Source organism: Cydia pomonella, chromosome 5, assembly GCF_033807575.1.
Source record: "Cydia pomonella isolate Wapato2018A chromosome 5, ilCydPomo1, whole genome shotgun sequence".
Lineage (NCBI taxonomy): Eukaryota > Metazoa > Arthropoda > Insecta > Lepidoptera > Tortricidae > Cydia > Cydia pomonella.
Window position 1 is genome coordinate 14,538,376 of NC_084707.1, and position 19,524 is coordinate 14,557,899.

General features: G+C 36.5%; 1 protein-coding gene across 8 annotated transcripts in view; it reads left to right on the forward strand.

The window, feature by feature from the left end:
* The window catches only part of LOC133517797 (neural-cadherin), a 431,760-nt gene that overhangs the window by 86,378 nt on the left and 325,858 nt on the right, over positions 1 to 19,524 (forward strand). For 7 of the 8 annotated variants that reach the window (XM_061851222.1, XM_061851219.1, XM_061851221.1 and 4 more), the window contains exons 8-11: positions 92 to 283; positions 2,148 to 2,338; positions 5,104 to 5,293; positions 6,153 to 6,335. In XM_061851222.1, the coding sequence (XP_061707206.1) occupies positions 92 to 283; positions 2,148 to 2,338; positions 5,104 to 5,293; positions 6,153 to 6,335 (756 nt within the window). Of the gene's footprint in view, positions 1 to 91; positions 284 to 1,853; positions 2,045 to 2,147; positions 2,339 to 5,103; positions 5,294 to 6,152; positions 6,336 to 19,524 lie in introns of all 8 variants that reach the window. The other variant, XM_061851220.1, reaches the window with a different exon arrangement.

Below are 19,524 nucleotides of genomic sequence, written 5' to 3' on the forward strand. Positions count from 1 at the left end.
AATTGCACGTCGACACCAGTGTTGCGCATGAATCCCTGTACACAAATACTTCCAAGGGATTAAAACTGTTTTTTTATTACGTATCTTGCAGAAATATGTGGAGAACGTCAAACAAGACGCCAGTATAGGTACGAACATATTGAGAGTGTCCGCATCCGATGAGGATGCCGACAATAACGGCGCTATAGTTTACACTCTGAGCGCCCCGTACAATCCCGGAGATATCGAATATTTCGAAATCCAGCCCGAATCGGGCTGGATAGTTCTAAAGAAGCCCCTCGACGTAAGTATCCAGCGGTATTCTACTAGAATTAAAGATAGTTTTGTGACAAGAGCGACGAATGAATGAGATCAACTTTACTATAAAGTTTGGTGGATGAGTGCTACACCTACATGCCGTAGGATTCAATTGGCACACGTTTAAGTTGATTAAATGTAAATAGTTCTAAATTACTGCTGCTGTACATTGCTGTGGAGAGCGGTCAATCCTGGCTGTGAGGAGTAGTTGTCCATTGAGCGGCGCGGCGGGGGCGTGGACGCCGCCGCCGCGCCGTCGGGGCTTGTTCTTCTTGCAGCACAATTAGTTTCAGTTGCCGCCAGCGCCGGCTCCGCACTAAGTCTTCGTTAACATTTATTTCCGCAGCACTATCTTGCATTCGACTCTTGCCGATAAAATGACCCGTGTACAATACCTGAAACAGAGACGAGACTCCTGTAAATATGTTTTCACGTTGACCTATGTTTAGTTCTAAAACATGTACAGTTTTTGTAAGAGCACTTCTGTATATTTCGCACAGACTAGATTTGAAGTTTATTTTATTGTAAGTAATCGATTAATTGATTTGGGAAGCTTACGCTTTTGATGACCTTTCTGTATTATACGTACATGTTTTGTTACTAATATCCAAGCAGCGGAGTGAACCCGCGGAGGCGTTCGACGCCGCCTCGACTGTCATCCTGGATAGTAGACGACCACTCATGCCTCATATTTATCATATATCATCCCACCCTCTAACCTATCTATTATCATGATAATACAAATTTTTTACAGGGCGCCTGAATCTAACTGATATTTATTGTACATTGTTAGTATATAATCGATTATTATGTTGGTCAGATTGCCTATTAGGCAGTTTGGCCATCGGCCAGTTGTGACATTATTCCTTCTGTGAAAGGGGCAACGTTTCCAAAACCAAAATTTGTACAGTACAACCGTAACGTCCATCGTTTGTATAATATATTCATTTCAATGAGTGTCGTTTCGTTGTAGTCGTAACTACCGAGGTCGCAAACCGTGCTATGACAGACTGACCTTTCCGCCATGTCTTGTATGCAGAGCTGCATGCATTTGCCTGCTTTATGTTCATTTCTTTTCATTTCGATATTAGTTTAGTTTATTGTAAAAAGTAATTATTTATATTGTACAGTTTGTCTTTTTCCCTAGTGTACAGAAGGATCTTGTAAAATATTACAAATATTATGTTTCCAATTATTTTCTTGCACCATCTGAATATTGGCTACCGGGAATGATCTGTAATTCGGCTCGAATGTGTTTCTGCGAGTAGATGATTGAGAGGATCCTTACGGTAAATTTTAATATGTACCTACCTTCCTTCATCTTGATTTTATTTGGCTTATCGAATGTCTGTGTGACGAATGCGTGTAGGTATGTTTTCTTTAGTAGGTAATCAGCTAACGTGATTCTTTTATAGCCAATAATTTTTAACAGAAGAGAACGATAGTTTAATTTATTTTGATTGTTTTAGTTTATTAGCGACTCGTACGTTATGTGTTTATATTTGAGTTGTGTTCTGTTTATTTGTCCCCGCTGACCTCTGCCCGTGTCTGTGTAGCGGGACAGGTACCGTCTGCGCGTGCGCGCCTCCGACCGAGGCGAGCCGCCCTCCTCCGCAGACGTGGACGTTGAATTAGACGTGGTAGACAGGAACAATAAGCCCCCCATCTGGGACATGACCACGTATGGCCCCGTTCACATCAAAGAGAATGTCACAGTGGGTACCGTAGTGACCAGTGTGAAAGCCAGGTTGGTATAAGGCGCAGCGGGCTCCCGGGCCCGCCGCTCCTCCACTCCCTAACACTACTAACGACGTGGTTTTGTCTGTTTCCGTCGACTCTTTCCCCGATAGCGAGAAACGTACAAGTTGGAGGCTATGGCTCAAGACAAGGGCTTCCCGCCCTTGTCCAGAACCGTGGAGGTCCAGATAGACGTAGTGGATCGCGCGAACAATCCCCCCGTGTGGGACCACACGGTGTACGGCCCGATCTACATTCGAGAGAACTTGCCCGTGGGTGCCAAAGTGGTGTCCGTGAAAGCAAGGTGCGTGTCCTCATCTCCGGCACGGGCACCGCACGCAGCCCCGTCACCTGCACGCAGTGTGCGCTGTAGGGCGCCGCGGCCCAAACATCGCTTGCGCTTCCGCCGCCGCCCGTGCGCGTGGCCCACTGCAGCGCCCTGCCTTCAGCGCCCCAGTGCTCTAGGCAGCGCGTGGCGCGGTCGGCGACGCGTTCTGACCAAAATTGAAATTGCATTCAATGTTTGTGCGCTGCGCGCGTCTTCAACTATCGTTTTATTTGCCTCTCACTTGGTGATCTGACGACGATATTATTTGTATTGTCCGTGGTTAATTATGTATTGAGCATCATCACGAGTTCACTCGGTCTTGTCGTATTCACCTGCGTGCAACTTAAAGGGCTCACTGCTTACATGGAACGGGGATCACAGAAAAAAACATTTGTTCGAATATATTTTTGGGTAAAAACTTAGATTACTTAAATATTGATGTTTATTGTAGAGCAAAAATATTTTTGAACAAATGGTGAGAGGTGATGATGGTACCTACGTATTGCGAACATCCATGTCCATTGTATCTTGCATGTAGGCTGACGTATCAGTGCATTATGGAATTATCAGTCATACCTTTTTAAATTGTCTAATTTTACGAGATTTCAGTGTAACGGTTAATTTATTAGCATGTCAACGATAATTATTGTTCTAGGTAGAACGTAGTGTTGAAGTAGGAATCAAGAACTTCTTTTGAATTATTCTTACTGCTTGCAAACGTTCATGTTTAATTAGAAGTATCAAACTATAAGTAGGTAATCTTAATTTACATTTTATTATTTCATTAATTTCAATCTGTAGTCAGTTTTGAAGCATTATAGTCATAACCTTTTCAATATCAAGATCCAGTTGGCATTTACTTAAATTGACGTGAGTGTTATAGATACACAGTTTATTCCTAGTCGCTTTTTGATCTAGATTAAAACATAAGAATTCAAAATCTAGGCATATTTTATCGTATAGATTTACAAACTCAACTCTAGGGATCCGAATTTCGTTTTGGACGAATTCCGTAGAAGCGTGAGTATTTAACAGCTGCCATTTTCCTCAATCATTAAAGTTTATCGAAAAAAAAAAAGATTGTGTAACACTCATTTACATATAGTTATATAACTGATACCATTTAGAAACGACATGATTGCAGATAATGGCTACCATACCAATTGGCTTAACATTTTCTAAATTTCTCCATCCATTGCGACATGGTAAAGTGAATGTGCATCACTAAGTGTTCCACGGGCTACCGTTAGATAACTGTTTTAGCAATCGCATTATTAGTTAACTAGTGCATCAATCACTGTGTTGGCCGATGGCAAGTTTCACATCTGATGTCTATCTGTTCGTCCTAAACCACACACTTCACACTCACATTGTTACAACTCAGACTTACATGAAACGAATACTAACTCACTTTACTAATAAGTTAAGTCGTTATTTAGTATAACATTGAGAATATCATTTTTACCTTATCTTCCCTAACATTTGACCGCAAATTACCTTTCAAGACAATACAAGTTTAAGAAAGTAAAATATGTATTTAAAGATAATCAAGGAAGTTAAATGCGCCAAGCTCAACCATCTGCGTTGAGCTTGGCGCATTTAACTTCGCGAACTGCACTCTGCTATCAAAGCCATAAACTGATTGATCAGGGGCCCATTTCTTGAACTGTATTAGTGTAATATTATTAGTGTGTTGCCATGGTAACCCATACGACTTGACAGTTCGTGGACTATTATTATTAGTATAATACCGTTCGAGAAATGGGCCCATGAACTCCCATGAGCTCGAAGTCCAGGTTTCGAGTCAAAAGAAAATAGACCAGTTCCTTGTTTATGGAATTAACAATTGAAAACTCACAAGAAGCGGTCAAGGTTTACACCACCAATTTTTATTAGGAAGTATTAAAACTTACTCGAATGTTCTTACTTAGGTACAGTTTTTGTTACTAAGTAGGGAATGACAATTTATAAAATGATATTCTCAAAATGAAACAACGTTAAATTTCTTAGTTACCAAGGATATTAAAGCCTAGAAACTTAGTTCCATAAAACCCACCTGATAAGGGGTGAAACCGAAATATAACTAGCTTCGTCTCTTTTGCTCCTATCATAATCGAGATTCGAGGGAAAGATCGATATTTGCAATTTATGAATAGGTATGATATTGGAAAAATGGTTTCATTGCGTTTAGAGCATCTATCCATTTTCTAGGCTTTTTTATTGTATGTTTTGTTATTAATAATATGCACTAGACGCACGGTCTTACATCCGGAATATCGGGATTAATCCGGATCCGGGTCCGGAATATGTGCAAACGCACATAAATGTTTGTTTTTTTTTTAATTCAGAGCCTGAATCACTGAATAAATTCATATATTCCGTGACTTACAAATTTATCCATACAAAAAGACAGTTAACATAGACAATATCAGAATTTATTAATTGACCATGGAGATTCAGATTATGAATTTCTGAAAAAAAAAAAACAGCTCATGTGTGACGTACCCTAATCGAGTGTCGAGCTAAAAAAATGCCTTCATTTTATCTTAAAGCCGTGTGTTTAGGCATATACGTGAAACTCACGAAAGGTTCATTTACAAATAATAAAATCTGGGCTCATTGTTTTGCTAAAAATATACGCAACATTTGATGTCGTGATGTCATGTGCCGGTAGATTTCCAGTAAACGTGCCTTTGTGCGTTATCGCATAAGTGCCTCCCATAACTTATTGATGTTTTCAGCTCGGGCATTGAGAACAATCCGACGGTGTTTTACCGTTTGATGCCCGGATCGACAGCCCAAACAAATAAATTTCATACGTTTTATTTGCAACAAAGAGCCGATAATGGATTTACTTGGGCGGATATAAAAGTTAATCATCCATTGGACTATGAGAGCATTAAGGAATACAATTTGACTATACGAGTGGAGGTAAGGCTTGTTGGTTTAATACTTGAAGTGCAGTATGAGTTCATTTTTGAAATTAACGACTTCTCTACAATCAAGATTTACTGAAACTGAAACTTATAACTTCAATGACAACGCTATTTGTAAGTAAATAATTATATTATATTTATATTGCACTCTGGTAATAAAAACTGCTAAATTCTATGTTCAACAATCAAATTCAAGGAATGTTTTTCTAAAAACGATAACAGCGCCCTCTAACAAATATTCGTTAAACTAAAATCAAATTTTGCGCTCCACCTGTCAAGGTTCCTAGAGAGTGCATCAATGTCTCGATAGAGGGCGTTTTATACAGGCTGTACCTTTTACAAGCACTACTGCGCTGAGTTGCTGAAATATAGATGACGCTACATTTAACCTTTCGTTCGTTTCGTTTATTCCAAATGACCTACACATGTTTTTACTTCTTCAACAATAAATATGTTTTTCGTCTTAGCTCATTTTGAACACCTCGCCCAGTTGAGGTGCAAGGGGCACAATGGTTTGCATTTGCCATATGTTCATTTGATAAATCGTTAACATTGGTAATGGTATAGTCAAGAAATGGTAGACATGCTAAGAGCGCAGAATACCTGCTCTCCGTCGTTACAATACAATACAAATCCTATTTATTGTAAATGGAAACACATAATACATGCAGATAAACAAAGCGAACTCTTCCAGACAATCTTTAGGTACCTAGTAGACAAATGGAACTCATAATTTAACTAATAATTAGGAAGTGCAATAAAACTAAATTACAACTAATTAGCAGTAGAGAAAATACCTTTAAAACGCGACGTTCTAAGTGTTTAACGCTTTTTTTTTGTCTTTTCCTCACAAGAACAACGGTGCTCAACAACTGGCTTCGGAAGCGACAGTGTACATCATGTTAGAAGACGTTAATGACGAAATACCACTCTTCACGGAACGAGAACAAGAGACGGTTCTGGAAGGAGAGCCCATAGGCACGAAGGTTACACAAGTGAACGCGATAGACAAGGACGGCACGTTTCCCAACAACCAGGTTAGTCTTAATTCAATTCAATTACTTCATTTATAAAATAATATTTAAACACTTCGTTAAACATAAGGTCAATCTGGAGAAAGCGTAGCGGTATATATATTCGTTGGGTCTTCCCAATCCGTCATTTTGCTTGTCGTATACAATAAGACAGTTCAACAACTATCACTGTGCACTGTATGCTGCACATCGCTCAGACACACAGTTAAAAAGGCAGTGGTTCGCTCTTTCTGCTCTATCCGGCCGTCTTTAGGTAGTCTTTATGTTAGAAGCAGTGAAAGAACTTGTAGCGGGTATTCCCTACCAGTATAGTACCTTAAATAGGTTCAAGTGATGTCAGTTTTATACTGGCAAGAATACATATAAATAATTTAAATTATAATATAATTTAAAAAATAAACTTTACAAAAATATAATCACACTAACAACAAAATACAGAAAGTAATAAATATATGATAATAATTGTATAAAAATCAGTTTGATTTGCAAAAATTTGGTCAATACTGTAAAATTATTGTTGGCAATGCATACTTAATAGTTTTGTGTTAATCCTTAACCATTCAGGAATCAAAACTTGCCAGGACAAATGCAATTTTGATTTGACATACTTAGTAACAATTTCGAATACAAAGGAATGGAAGTCCTTTTTATTGGCCTCTCCCAAGTAACATTTTAGGCTAATGAAATACTTGAATCTGCGAATAAACAGCTTAGAGCTTAAAAACTGATGAACAACGGAGTACAAAAACGGTTGACGCTGAGGGCTTACCGCGAACCTCGTTCAACGTGTTGCCTCTCTGTCGCACTTTTATCCCATTCCCATTTTATCCCATTACTGGTGCCGAGTGGTGCCAAGTCCATCAAAGGGATTTTTACTATATGTCCTCGCCCAGTTCCCAAACTATCTCCCGACAGATTTAATTTCGCAATCATAAATGTTACACTATTAAGCAGGGATTATCTTATTATACATTAGGATGTCTATTAGTGTTTACGTGATTGCGATAAATCGTAGGCAGCACTAATTACTTGCGGCACTAGATCCCCAAATTTTCTTAGTCGGGCTCATACTGATGCGGTGGTTTAGGATATTTACTGAAGGTCGGATTGATTTGCGTACGTAGTACGAAGCATTTGTTATAATAAGATTATGTATAGTATTTAATATTGATTTTCCATTCTGTCTGTACTAGGTATTTATAGTTCCGTCCCTATACGTGATCGGCGACCGGTAGCAATTTTTCGAAGAAAGTATGGATAGGTATGACCATTTAAATTTCGTACACAATTTACATAGTAGAAATGTATGCAGTTTTATTATCGGGGTTTTAACATTTCTATTATGATTATAAAGTACAGGCCAAAAGGTCATATATATTACTATATCTATCGTAGATCTAAGACGTGGGTTTTGATGCTTATCAAGGTGTAAATAGTCTACAACAATCCTACAAAAACAAACTATTTTTATAATGTCTTTTAAATACCCCTTGGTTACATGGCGTGAGATTTAGATACTATATGATAAGTAGATAAGCAGCAGGATAAATATTCATTTAGTAATTTTAAAAAACTCACGGAAATTATTGCAGCGCAGAAGTAAAAACCACATAAAACTTATCTAAAATCCATCGCTGAGGTTTCACCACAATACATCCGTATCCGTTCCATCGTTGTTAACTAAGGGGTCGAAAGCTCTCAAAATTAGGTCACAAGAGGATATTCGAGTTCCAACCTTCGTCTTTTCAAACTTTAACCTTTTGGACACCCTTGAGGTACGAGTATTGTCTCCCTTGCGCCAAAAATACCTACTTAATTATTGCGTAAGTAGGTACACCGTTTAAATAAACATTATACTATGTATGTATATTCTTTATTGTACATAGAAATAAAAACACGAGAAACACAGTTACAGAGTAAATTAAATACAACAAAGGCGAACTTATCCCTGTATGGGATCTCTTTCAGTTAACCTACTACCCATACTGTACTAAGTATAGTATTGCCATATACGTGCTCATCAGAGGAAATTGTAAAGGTCGCCATTGTTGGATAAGACTATATAAGTATACTAATACCCATTGGGGTTTTTTTTTTGGCTCACTTTTGGCAATAGGGTTTGAAATTTTGAACTTAACAAATGGCGACAAAAAATGAACCATCTAAAACGCTACATAAACGCCTAATAAATTAGTAGGTCCCTAAGTACTCCAAAAACACGTAATAGCTCCACAAGTAAGAATTTCTTTTATTTGAGCAAGTTAACGACTTGCCAGGTATTGGCTTAGTAAATGGGATATTTATTGACATAGTACCCGCACATGAGGGTAACTTAATTTCCCCGGGATTAGGTATGTTTCGACTGATGCTCGTTCTGTAATCAGTTTTACTCTCATTTAACGTTCCCTTTCCCTGAAGTGTATTGCAAAGAGCTAGGTTGATTTATTAACCTAAACCTGCCGAAGCCTCTCTTCTCTTTCTCATTTTACTAGGTACATATTACTGTATGAAATCTTTTGAAACCTTTAGATCCCTTTAAGGCAAATAAGCACGATCCCTTTTCTTCGTTTGTTCCTAATTGATTCTCAGTTAGCGTGATTGGCTTTCAGTTCTTTATCGATATATCCCAAACATTCCCATCCCTCGTCAGTCGTATTTACGTAAATGGGAGGCTATTATATCAATAGCTCTTCCAAATAGTTTTCCTCTTGTTATTAAATGTGTCCTTGACGATTTATTGTTATGAGGGTGGCGAGCAAAGCGTTAAACTGAGGGATGGTGGCGGTCGAAGTACCTTTGACTTATGAACAATATAGGATGTAACAAAAATAGTGGGGATACGTTTAAGGGCATATTTGGTATCGTGTTCTGATAAGGAAAAAGAAGAAAAAAAATTTGACACAAAAAAATATTCTAATGTCGCTTAAGTCGGTCAACTTTCCATACTGGCCAAAATGTTTACGTGTAAAATAAAAAGCTTCTATTTTTTCCTAATCAGAACATGATACTAAATATGCCCTTAAACGGTTCCCTTTTATTTTTGTTACACCTTGTATATTAAATATACCATATTATAAATATGCTGTTTTTACCGCGAGAGTATAAAATAAACAAAACAGCGCACAAGCAGTTGAAGACTTGTAAATGGCTCATATCATACACATCCTCGTTTCTATGCTAACATAAGTGTATTACTATGTATTTGGCACTTTGGCCATCACTACATTTTTGATGCTGACTGACTTCCTAAATATTTAAAAATTTTAAAGGATTTTGCATACAACATTATAATTTTAGCTATATGTACAAAAAAGTAACGTGTCAACAAATGTAATTATAAATAGGTAAATAATTTATGATTTATTTTATTTACCCCGGCACTTTTATTGTAAACTTGATACTGTTATGATTCATTACATTACAGTATCAAGTTTCCTCATATACTCGTACAGTCGCATTCAAATATATCGGAGCGGCCAATTTGCTCACAGATATCTGAACACGCATCTATTGTCAAAGCGCTAGTGTGCTTGTAGATATTTTAGAGTATCTCGGCTGCTCCGATATATCTGATGGGGACTGCACAGTGCGGATATTAAAGTACCTGACCTACTCATATAAGTCGGAACAGTCAAACCGTAAAAAAATTTTTGTTCACAGAGTGGGTCATTCTACAAAAATCTCATTACCCCATACATATTCGCAAATTCTCCGAAAATTCCGCTTCATTAGCATCTCATTTTTGGTGACTGTAATTCGTGCCAAATTCCACCTATACAACCAAAACACCTGGGAATTTGCGAATAGATATGGCCAGAGGAATGAGAGTAGAATGACCCAGATACACAATTGGAAAGATAACTTTCAATTATTTGTAAGTCAAATCTTCGAACAATAAAGCTTAAGATGGTTTACCTAGTTCCATTAAGTCGACTTTAAAAGTAAATCCAAAGTACGATTATATTCAACTCAGGCGTTATAAAATAATCGAGTCTAAGATTGACACTGCAATGCAGCAGTGCGAGTTAAATAGCAGTCTGTAAAAACTTAGTTTCAACACCTGATACATTTTTTTTTCGGAATAAGTTCGTGATATTTTTTGATGAATGCACTATTCCAAGAATTAAACTGTTGACTAAAATGGGCAGTGCAGTTAGGGCTAACATTTTCCAGGAATGTATATTTTTGTGGATGTATGCAACGGTTGCAATTTACTCAGCCTATAATTTCGCGGCCGCGTGGGAATAAAAATGCAATTTTCACCCGTTGCGATTGCACTTCGAATTGGTATTACGATTGTGAATTATTAAATATATTATCTTCGTTTAGCTTGCCCCGGCACTTTGTTTTATTGTAAATATGGATATTTTGAAACACACTCAATGATTTATTTTTATGCATGTTAATTTAAACATATGGTTAGGTTTGGTACAGGCAATCTACAATGCTCCTAAAATATGACTACAAGTGCAGTGTGTACTGCGGTAGCGTATTAGCTACTAGCCTAAATGAATACTTGAGAAGTATTACATGCTTTCCCCGAAATTGCTTCTCGGTAAAGGATAACATCATAAGGAAACCTACACAATTCTGCGAATAATTCAAAGGAATATGATAAGCCCCTGTTATTATGGAACGTAAAGACCTCCACTCGACGAACCACGTGGATCTATGATTGTATTGGGAGACTTGAACATAGACGGAAGTAAAACATGTAGTTTTTATTATTTTCCCAAAATTAATCTAGAGAAAGTGGATTGTAAGATAGAGGAACGTATTAAAAAATTGAGAAAGCATGACACCCCGGTGTCTAAGCGTGTAGATACTGACGTCGCAAGATGTCATGGGAAGAACATATTTACCATGAAAAGTATATTTTAATACTATGGTCATGCATTTTGTATCATTACGCCATATAAATTGTAACTCTGTTTTTAAAATGTATAAACCTCGACCAAAGTGGTGTGCTACTTAGAAGTTTTTTTTTTCTCAAACTTGCAAATAAAAATGTTGACATGACTTACTTCAATTAGGTCAGGAAATACTACTTACATATCCGGTGCGAGCCGATGAGTGAAGATGATACGTAAAGGAATGACACACCTAGGCCTGTAAGGCAACCTGCTTTTGTTTTTAAACGTCATTTTGTGACACTTGTTGGCAATCAACCATAAAAAACCTATATAAGCAAAATTCTGCCATTATGCTTTTTTTTTTTTTCCTTTTCGCTACGCTCGCCGGTCTATATCTACTTGGCCTGCAATCCTTCGTTTCCCGGCCTCTATAGTAATGTAATATTAATCGCTAATCGTAACTAAATCGGCATACTTATATTGAAGATATACCTATAGGAGTATTCAAATTCACGTGATTGCCAAAATACATTAAAACTACTTAAAGCCTAAAATCATACATCGTCTCGTACTGTTAAAATTTATTACGTACCTACATAATCGGTATTGTACAACATTAATTAACAAATATCAAAGTAATTAAAACCATGTAATTACTAAATATAATTAGGATCGCAATTTACAGAGGTCGCAGTTACGTTTGCTTTATTGTAGTTTCGTAAACGGTGATGGGTTCGAGACTGTTTTGCATACAATTTCCATCATAAACGTATCGAGACGTAGCTGTTATAGAACCTGACTAGGAACAATATTCCTCGCTACCTAAGTCTTCTCCCGTTCAAACTAAGATACCGGACTGTAAGCGCGGTTACAGTAGTTCACTTTATTTACTCAACAGGTGCTCGTAGTTAGTGACTAACGGATGAATGAACAGAACTAATAATCATTTATTTGAGCATATAACAATAGCTGCGAACTAATTAGACATCTAAGTAATGTTTACAATTTGATATCATGAAGCATTGTAAATACAATTTAATATTGCGATACATTATCTCGTACTAAATTAAGTGTATTTATGGTATAGTATAATTAGTTGAAATTACAGCGCCCTTGATAATCATTAACATTAGGTTTGTGGTTCGAAACGATAGGTTGTGACGTTACCGAAACACTATTTGATTGCGTGTAGGCATAAATCCTTTAATGTATAAAAAATTATCACACCAGAACGAATAAAGGTAAAAAATCTCCTTTAAGAAATCTATTTAAGATATAGTAGTTTTTAGGATTCGAGTTATTTTATGTAATTATCGCCAATTGCTACAGGTTATTTAAATTACATTAGTTAAATCAACTCCTGCATAAACGACCCTGGGCTCCACTTTGACAACCCAACAATCCAATTCCAAGAAAGCACAATTTTTTACGAAAGCGACTGCTAACTGTTGCATCCAAGATTCATATTTAAAAGCCGAGGCTAAATCTTATTTTGATATAATAACCTTGAGTTTAATTAGTTGTGTAATAATTAGTCATCTCACGCACACCAATAAGTGCGAGCGAGATTTCGCGAGCACCAATCAGCGTCAAGCGATCTCCAAGGTCATATCAACGCCAGATAAAAACTTTAATAATTTTTTATCGGCTTCCAGGTTACATATTTTTTTCTCTGTGATCGGAGTGCCGGTAACGGGATAATAATAACATTATAAAAGTAAAATAAATTCGTAACCACACAACCATATTATTTGTTTCAATACACAGCACTCGTATTTATGTCTACATATTTCGTAATCATGACTTTTGAATTCAAATGAAATTACCCATTCTACAAAATGATAAGATCATAACGTAAGAAATTAATAGTAATATTTTATTTCAATATAGGAATTATATTTTTAACATCTCAGTTTCTGAGTTTTCTGTATGTTTGTACTCGCATTACTCGTATTTGAGTCTATTTCGTAATTTTTGCTTTCGAATTCAAATGAAATCACTCAATCTACGAAATGATAAAAGCATAAGTAACATAAAAAATTTATAGTAAAATTTTATTTCTATCTAGGAATTATATTTTAACATCTCAGTTTCTGAGTTTTCTGTTTGTTTTTATTCGCAGATTAGGTCCCACTCTGATTCGAGAACTCATTTTCCTGTATTCGAATATCAGATTGAAACCGACCTGACACCAAAATATTCGAGAGGATCAAAAGATTTAATTTACAGGTCGCCCATTTTATAAAAACTCGTCACTTTTTTCCTGAATTTGGATTTATTTATGTTATATTTATTTAGAATCACGTGCTCTTTCGGTCCTAATCGGACAAAAAAGTGTCCAGTGCCCAGGTCAGGGTGCCAGAGGCGTGATCCGGGTAGCCTATTGGCGTCTGTCGCGTATGCAAAGGACGCTGGTTCGTTCCGAGCTCTGGGCGATGTTTACTTTTTTTTCGTATAGATATTGATATATTTTTCAGTAGCTATTTTATTGCGGAGACCTTGTACATAGGTATAACTTAGTTGAAGGAAATTGATGAATATACAAAAAAATATACCTATTTTTATTGCTATTAAGTCAAAGTGGACACAACACAAAGCGGGGTTGGATAAGTTTCAAGTCTGTGGCAAAACCGGAATCACACGACGGATGGTTTGATGTGATTGCGGCTGCCTCTCTTAAGTTTGCGATACCTATTATGATTCGTGACGGTTTTCGTTAGTGAAAAATAGGGTAAGACCAGTAAAAGGTGTTGTATTAGAGTGTTTCTGAAAGGTGGCAAAACGACTAAGCCTACATCGTCCCGTGCTTACAATATCTGTAATTACCTGAAATTACTGATATGTATACACAAAATTGTTTTTTTTTGCTGTTTTCTCACACTAATACTCGTACAAAAAATTAATAAAAAAATCGAAAATCGCATCTGAATCTGACTCAAAAAAATACCCATTTGAATCAACTGATGTAAGAGTAACAAATTTTGTAACACCCTCAAATTGTAATTAACTTGTCATCTGTTTCATTTCATCGAATTTCGTATTCAGTTGAAGTATTTTTCCAATTTATATCCAATCATTTCAGGGTGAAAATATGTTTAAAATTGTGTAATGTCTTATTTGAAAAGCTCGTCTTTTAGAAATGGTGGTAAATTGTAAATATAATTATTTCACAAATATTTCTTAAACTTAGCTTGATACCTACAAATAGCTTATTATATAATTTATATCGGATGTTCAAAAGTACGAGTAGTTACGCTAAAATATAGCAAGAGCTATGAAACTTTATTGCTTAGGATGTTTATTAAAGTATCTTAGGCCGGTATAGCTGGGAGAATGAGGATGACAATGAGTTTAATTTTAATCGTAATATCGACTCTATAGCTCACTTTAGTCTTACCGTGCTATGAAAACTCCAAAGCCTGGTTATATCACTGAATAAATCTTTTGTATTTTACCTACGTATTTCGCTAAAAGAGTTTTTGATTATTTCTATAGGTACATGGGATTGTCATTTCCATGTTGGCTGTCGTAACCTTCTTCTTCTTCCTCGCGTTGTCCCGGCATTTTTGTCACGGCTCATGGGAGCCTGGAGTCCGCTTGACAACGAATCCCCAGAATTGGCGTAGGCACTAGTTTTTATGAAAGCGACTGCCATCTGACCTTCCAAACTGGCTGACCAAAAAAAAGTAAAAGGCAGCGCTCGCTATTTTCATTCATACCTAAATACTTTGTCATAAGTTGATATCATGCGATTTTTTTTAATGTGTGTTTTTCGCAAACGTTTATAGGTAACGTGGTAAAAATTCGGGACGCGATACTTAAATAACAGTCCCGTACCCCGTAACAACTGAAAATAAATGCAAGTTAGGCATGTTTTCGTGTTTGTTTTTTCTATCGAGCCAACTTTAATGTAGTAAGGTTATGCTCAGATCAGAGTCTGCCCTTGCAATTTGCCGCATCTACTATACTTGAAAATAATAATATGGTGTTAACATAAGGTGATGATTATCATCATAAATAAGATCACATTATTACCACATCATATCATAACAATAAGGTGCAATTTCAATTAAGTTTCACAAGGTTTTGTATTTGCTAAATAAAGGAACTTTATTGACCAAAATATTTATTTTGATAATTCACCAAAAATCTACTAACAAATTTGTAGAACAGCGTGACTTCAATGTAGTATAATTCAAGAAAATTAATAAAATCAGGGGAAATAATTCGTCTCGTTTTTAAAATTGGTATAGTTATACCTTGAGGTCTCCAGATAAACATACTAAAAGTCCTTGAGGGTGGGGGTTGTGCTGAGGGTGTAGGAGGGGGTTGAAGGTACCTTTTTTCAGAATTTTGCTCATATCTTGAATATCTGTACAAATAGGATTATGATTATTTCGGACTATTCGGACAAAAGTTTTACCATAAAATTCCCTACAACTTTGTGTACTGTAAAACCGGGTTTCTTTAGCCCTAAGGGTAAAGATTGTCCCAAAAAATTAAAAAGATTTAGCATCCCGCCACAAAGCCAATAGACGTCCGATCGTAGCAGTTACCCTCTAAAATCATAAATGGCACTACCTACCCGCGACGTGGTACCGTTTCCAAGTTGCTTGCGCAGGTTTCAACTTGTCAGTATCGATCAAGCGTGAGGTGAGACGTACGTACATAAATGGTGTCTGCAAACTTTTGGTTAAAACAGCGAAATAAGGTAAGTTAGCTTACTAATACCTATATCTTGATACAAAGCATGTCTTTGAGAATGCTGCCATTACAATAAAAACTTATTTAGTCTTTTCTTAGAAACATAAAGTTCGTTAGTATAATCATAGTAAACATTGTCCCCCATTTCGGGGAACTTTAGCCCGCGGGTAGCTAGCCTATAAGTAATACCCATTGATTGTACCCATCGTATTAAAATGACATAATCATACGATTATGTCATTTTAGACGAAGATCAGTTGATAGTTTTCGTTAATCCAATGATAGTTTTCGTTGAAAGACTGAATTCATTAAGTGCTGGTATCTAAATTTTGAGTTTTTCATGATTGTTGTGAGTTTTTGCTCTCCATAGGTTTAAAATAAGTGTAAGTGAGTCTTAAGTTACTAAAACGAATTGTTAGCCTACTATTTCCAACAATTATTCTCGTTAAAATGCAGTGATTTAAGAATTTGTTACGTTTTCAGTATTAAGTTTTACTTGACTGAGATTTTGTACTTTTATTTTACTTAGAGGTAAAATATTACCATAATTATTCTTGTTACTAATAAAGGTGATTATTATCGTATATGTTGACTAATTCTAATGATGATTCTCATTAACAGGCTGTTAATTAAGGTTTTGTTAAAATTTGAACAACTTTTATTCTATCTCGGAACTGAAAAAGTTATTTTTGTTTGATTTTTGCTCAAATAAATGTCAAATATTGTATCAAAAATTAAACCGTTTCATTTACTAGCCTACCTTAAAGAGGTTTCTTGGGTTTCTTTGTTGTTTAGATTAATAGTGGGACTTTCTGTATGAAAATAAATATAAAGTTCAAACTTACCCGCATCTAAGATCAACTTTGGCCCAAAAATGAAAAAATAAAAAAAAAATACGCAGAAGTTTTTTTTTTACTTTTTTTTTACGTTTACTTATCCGACGTATCCTTAAGATGCACCTAACCGTAACTAAAAATTCGGATCAAGGATAGAAACGTAATGATCTAGAAGTATATAAAAAAATACAAGAAAAAAGGGTCATGTAACCCGACTTTACGGTATGTTTAATTTTACTTTATGATCAATACTTTAGGAGCTACATGTTGTTTCAGTTAACAAAGACAAAAACAGGCGATTTAAGAAAACGTCGTTTTTTCGTAACTGTAAGCTCAGTCACCTGCTGATCAAATATAAAAAAACCGGCCAAGAGCATGTCGGGCCATGCTCAGTGTAGGGTTCCGTAGTTACCCGTCCGTCAAGGTAGACTTTTTGCTAAAACTCAAAAGCGGCTAAGCCGATCAGGTTCGCTCTAGTTTTCCTTGAAAGTCTTTACTAAGCTTTAAGGTTTACTTTCACGATTTTTAATATTTTTTTTTGGTTCAACGCTATAGTGTGGGATGTTGTTAGATAGGTCTTTTAAAACTAATACGGGTCTTCAAGAATCATTTTTTGGTAATCGTTATATTTACGGAAATAATCGCTCTGAAATAAATTATATTACCTCTAGCTTCTGAACAATGGGTCCAAAAAATATGAAAAAAATCGTGGAAGTAAAACTCAGTAAGACTTTTAAGGAAAACTATAGCGAACCTGATAGGCCTAGCCGTTTCTGAGTTTTGGCAGAAAGTCTACCTTGACGGACTGGTAACTACGGAACCCTACACTAAGCATGGCCCGACATGCTCTTGGCCGGTTTTTTATATTTGATCAGCAGGTGACTGAACTTACATATTTTAAACTAAAAATTTTAATTATGTTGAACAGTTACGAAAAAACGACGTTTTCTTAAATCGCCTGTTTTTGTCTCTTTGTTAAGTGCAACAACATGTAGCTCCTAAAGTATTGATCATAGAGTAAAAATAAACATAACCGAAGTTGTAGGGAATTTTATGGTAAAACTTTTATTCGAAGTAATTGTAATGCTATTCGTAAAGATATTCGACATATGAGCAAAAATCTGAAAAAAGGTACCTTCAAAATCCCCCCCCCCCCCCCCCCCCCCTCCCCCTCTACACCGTCAGCACAACCCCCACCCTCGAGGACTTCATGTTCATCTGGACACCACAAGGTATAATTGTACCAATTTACACAACTACACGAATTATTTCCCCTGATTGCCCATATTCGGGTTAATTTTCTTAGGTTAGTAAGGTTATGGTCAGATCGGAGTCTGCCCTTGCAATTTGCCGCATCTACTTTAAAATAATAACATGTCGTTAACATAAGGTGATGATTATCATCATAATAAGAACTCATCATATCATAACAATAAGGTGCAATTTCAATTAAGTTTTACAAGGTTTTGTATTTGCTAAATAAGGGAACTTTATTGATCAAAATATTAATTTTGATAATTCACCAAAGATCTACTAACAAAACTGTAGAAAAGCGTGACTGCTTTCGCCAGAAGCTAGAAATAGGTTTTGTTGATGATGTTACTTAAAACCAATCAGATTGTTCTTATACCTGCTACTTTTAGATTAATAACCAAGCCGGATAACGGATTACTTATGAAGAATTTCCTTCCTCTGAGACTGGTTATCTTACAGGAACATATTTTCCGCGTTGGCAACGGAGTATTCACGTGTAGGTAATCAGTGCTACGTATCATGAGATTGATGTTCATATTTTTACCATGATATATATTATACTTATGAGCTGGAAAGAAATATAGAAAAGAATACTCATTATTTGACCACTTCTGTCATTCCATAGTGTTGGCGAAATAATCGTAAATTATACACATTTAGTACACACAAAGATCTAATTAACTGAAGATACCTATCCATTGGAGTAAAGATAATAGTGATTCGTCTTTTATTGCTTTCGTCGAATAAAGCGGTTTTACTAGCTACATAGTTAACTTAATAATATAAGTATTTTATTATTATTGTAGTTTGTGGGCCTTTGAATGCCACGTCGACCAGGCATTGGTCTATTGTGACAGCCCTTTAAAGTTCATTACTGATGCCCGTTGAATCCAGGAAATTCCAGATTCTTTGGGCCGTAATGTTCTGTACCTCATAGGGTTGCAATACGTGCCGCCCTAGGTGGGTACTTCTTTTTGACATTAGTGGTCCACAGGAGCAGAGAATGTGCATTGCAGTCTCCTCTGACTCATGGCAGAACCTGCATGTCGCGTCTTGTTTCTTTCCGATTTGAAACATGTGTTTGTTCAATTTACAGTGTCCAGTCAAAATTCTGGTCACCGCGCAGGCTTTGTATCTTTTGAGCCCTAGAAGCTCCCTAGCAGTTATGCTGTTGAACCCTTTGATTAGAGCTTTCGAGTGTTCTTGTCCTTTTACGAACTTCCACCAATCGTTTGCCCTTATTTTTTCTAAATTGCTGAGCAGTGAATATGCATCCCGTTTTGTGATTCCACAGAACGGTTCTGGGCCGACCAGGGGTGTGTCTGCGCCCTTTCTAGCAAGTTCATCCGCTTCTTCGTTTCCGTTAATGTCGGAGTGCCCTGGTACCCATCTAAGTGTGACTTTGTTGGAGTTTGCCAGTGCATTGAGGTTTGTTTTACAGTTCTGGACTAGTTTTGAGTTTGACTCAAGGGATTCTAGTGCCAGCAGAGCAGCCTGGCTGTCTGAGTTGATGTAGATATGTTGGTGTCGTAGGTTTTTATCCAG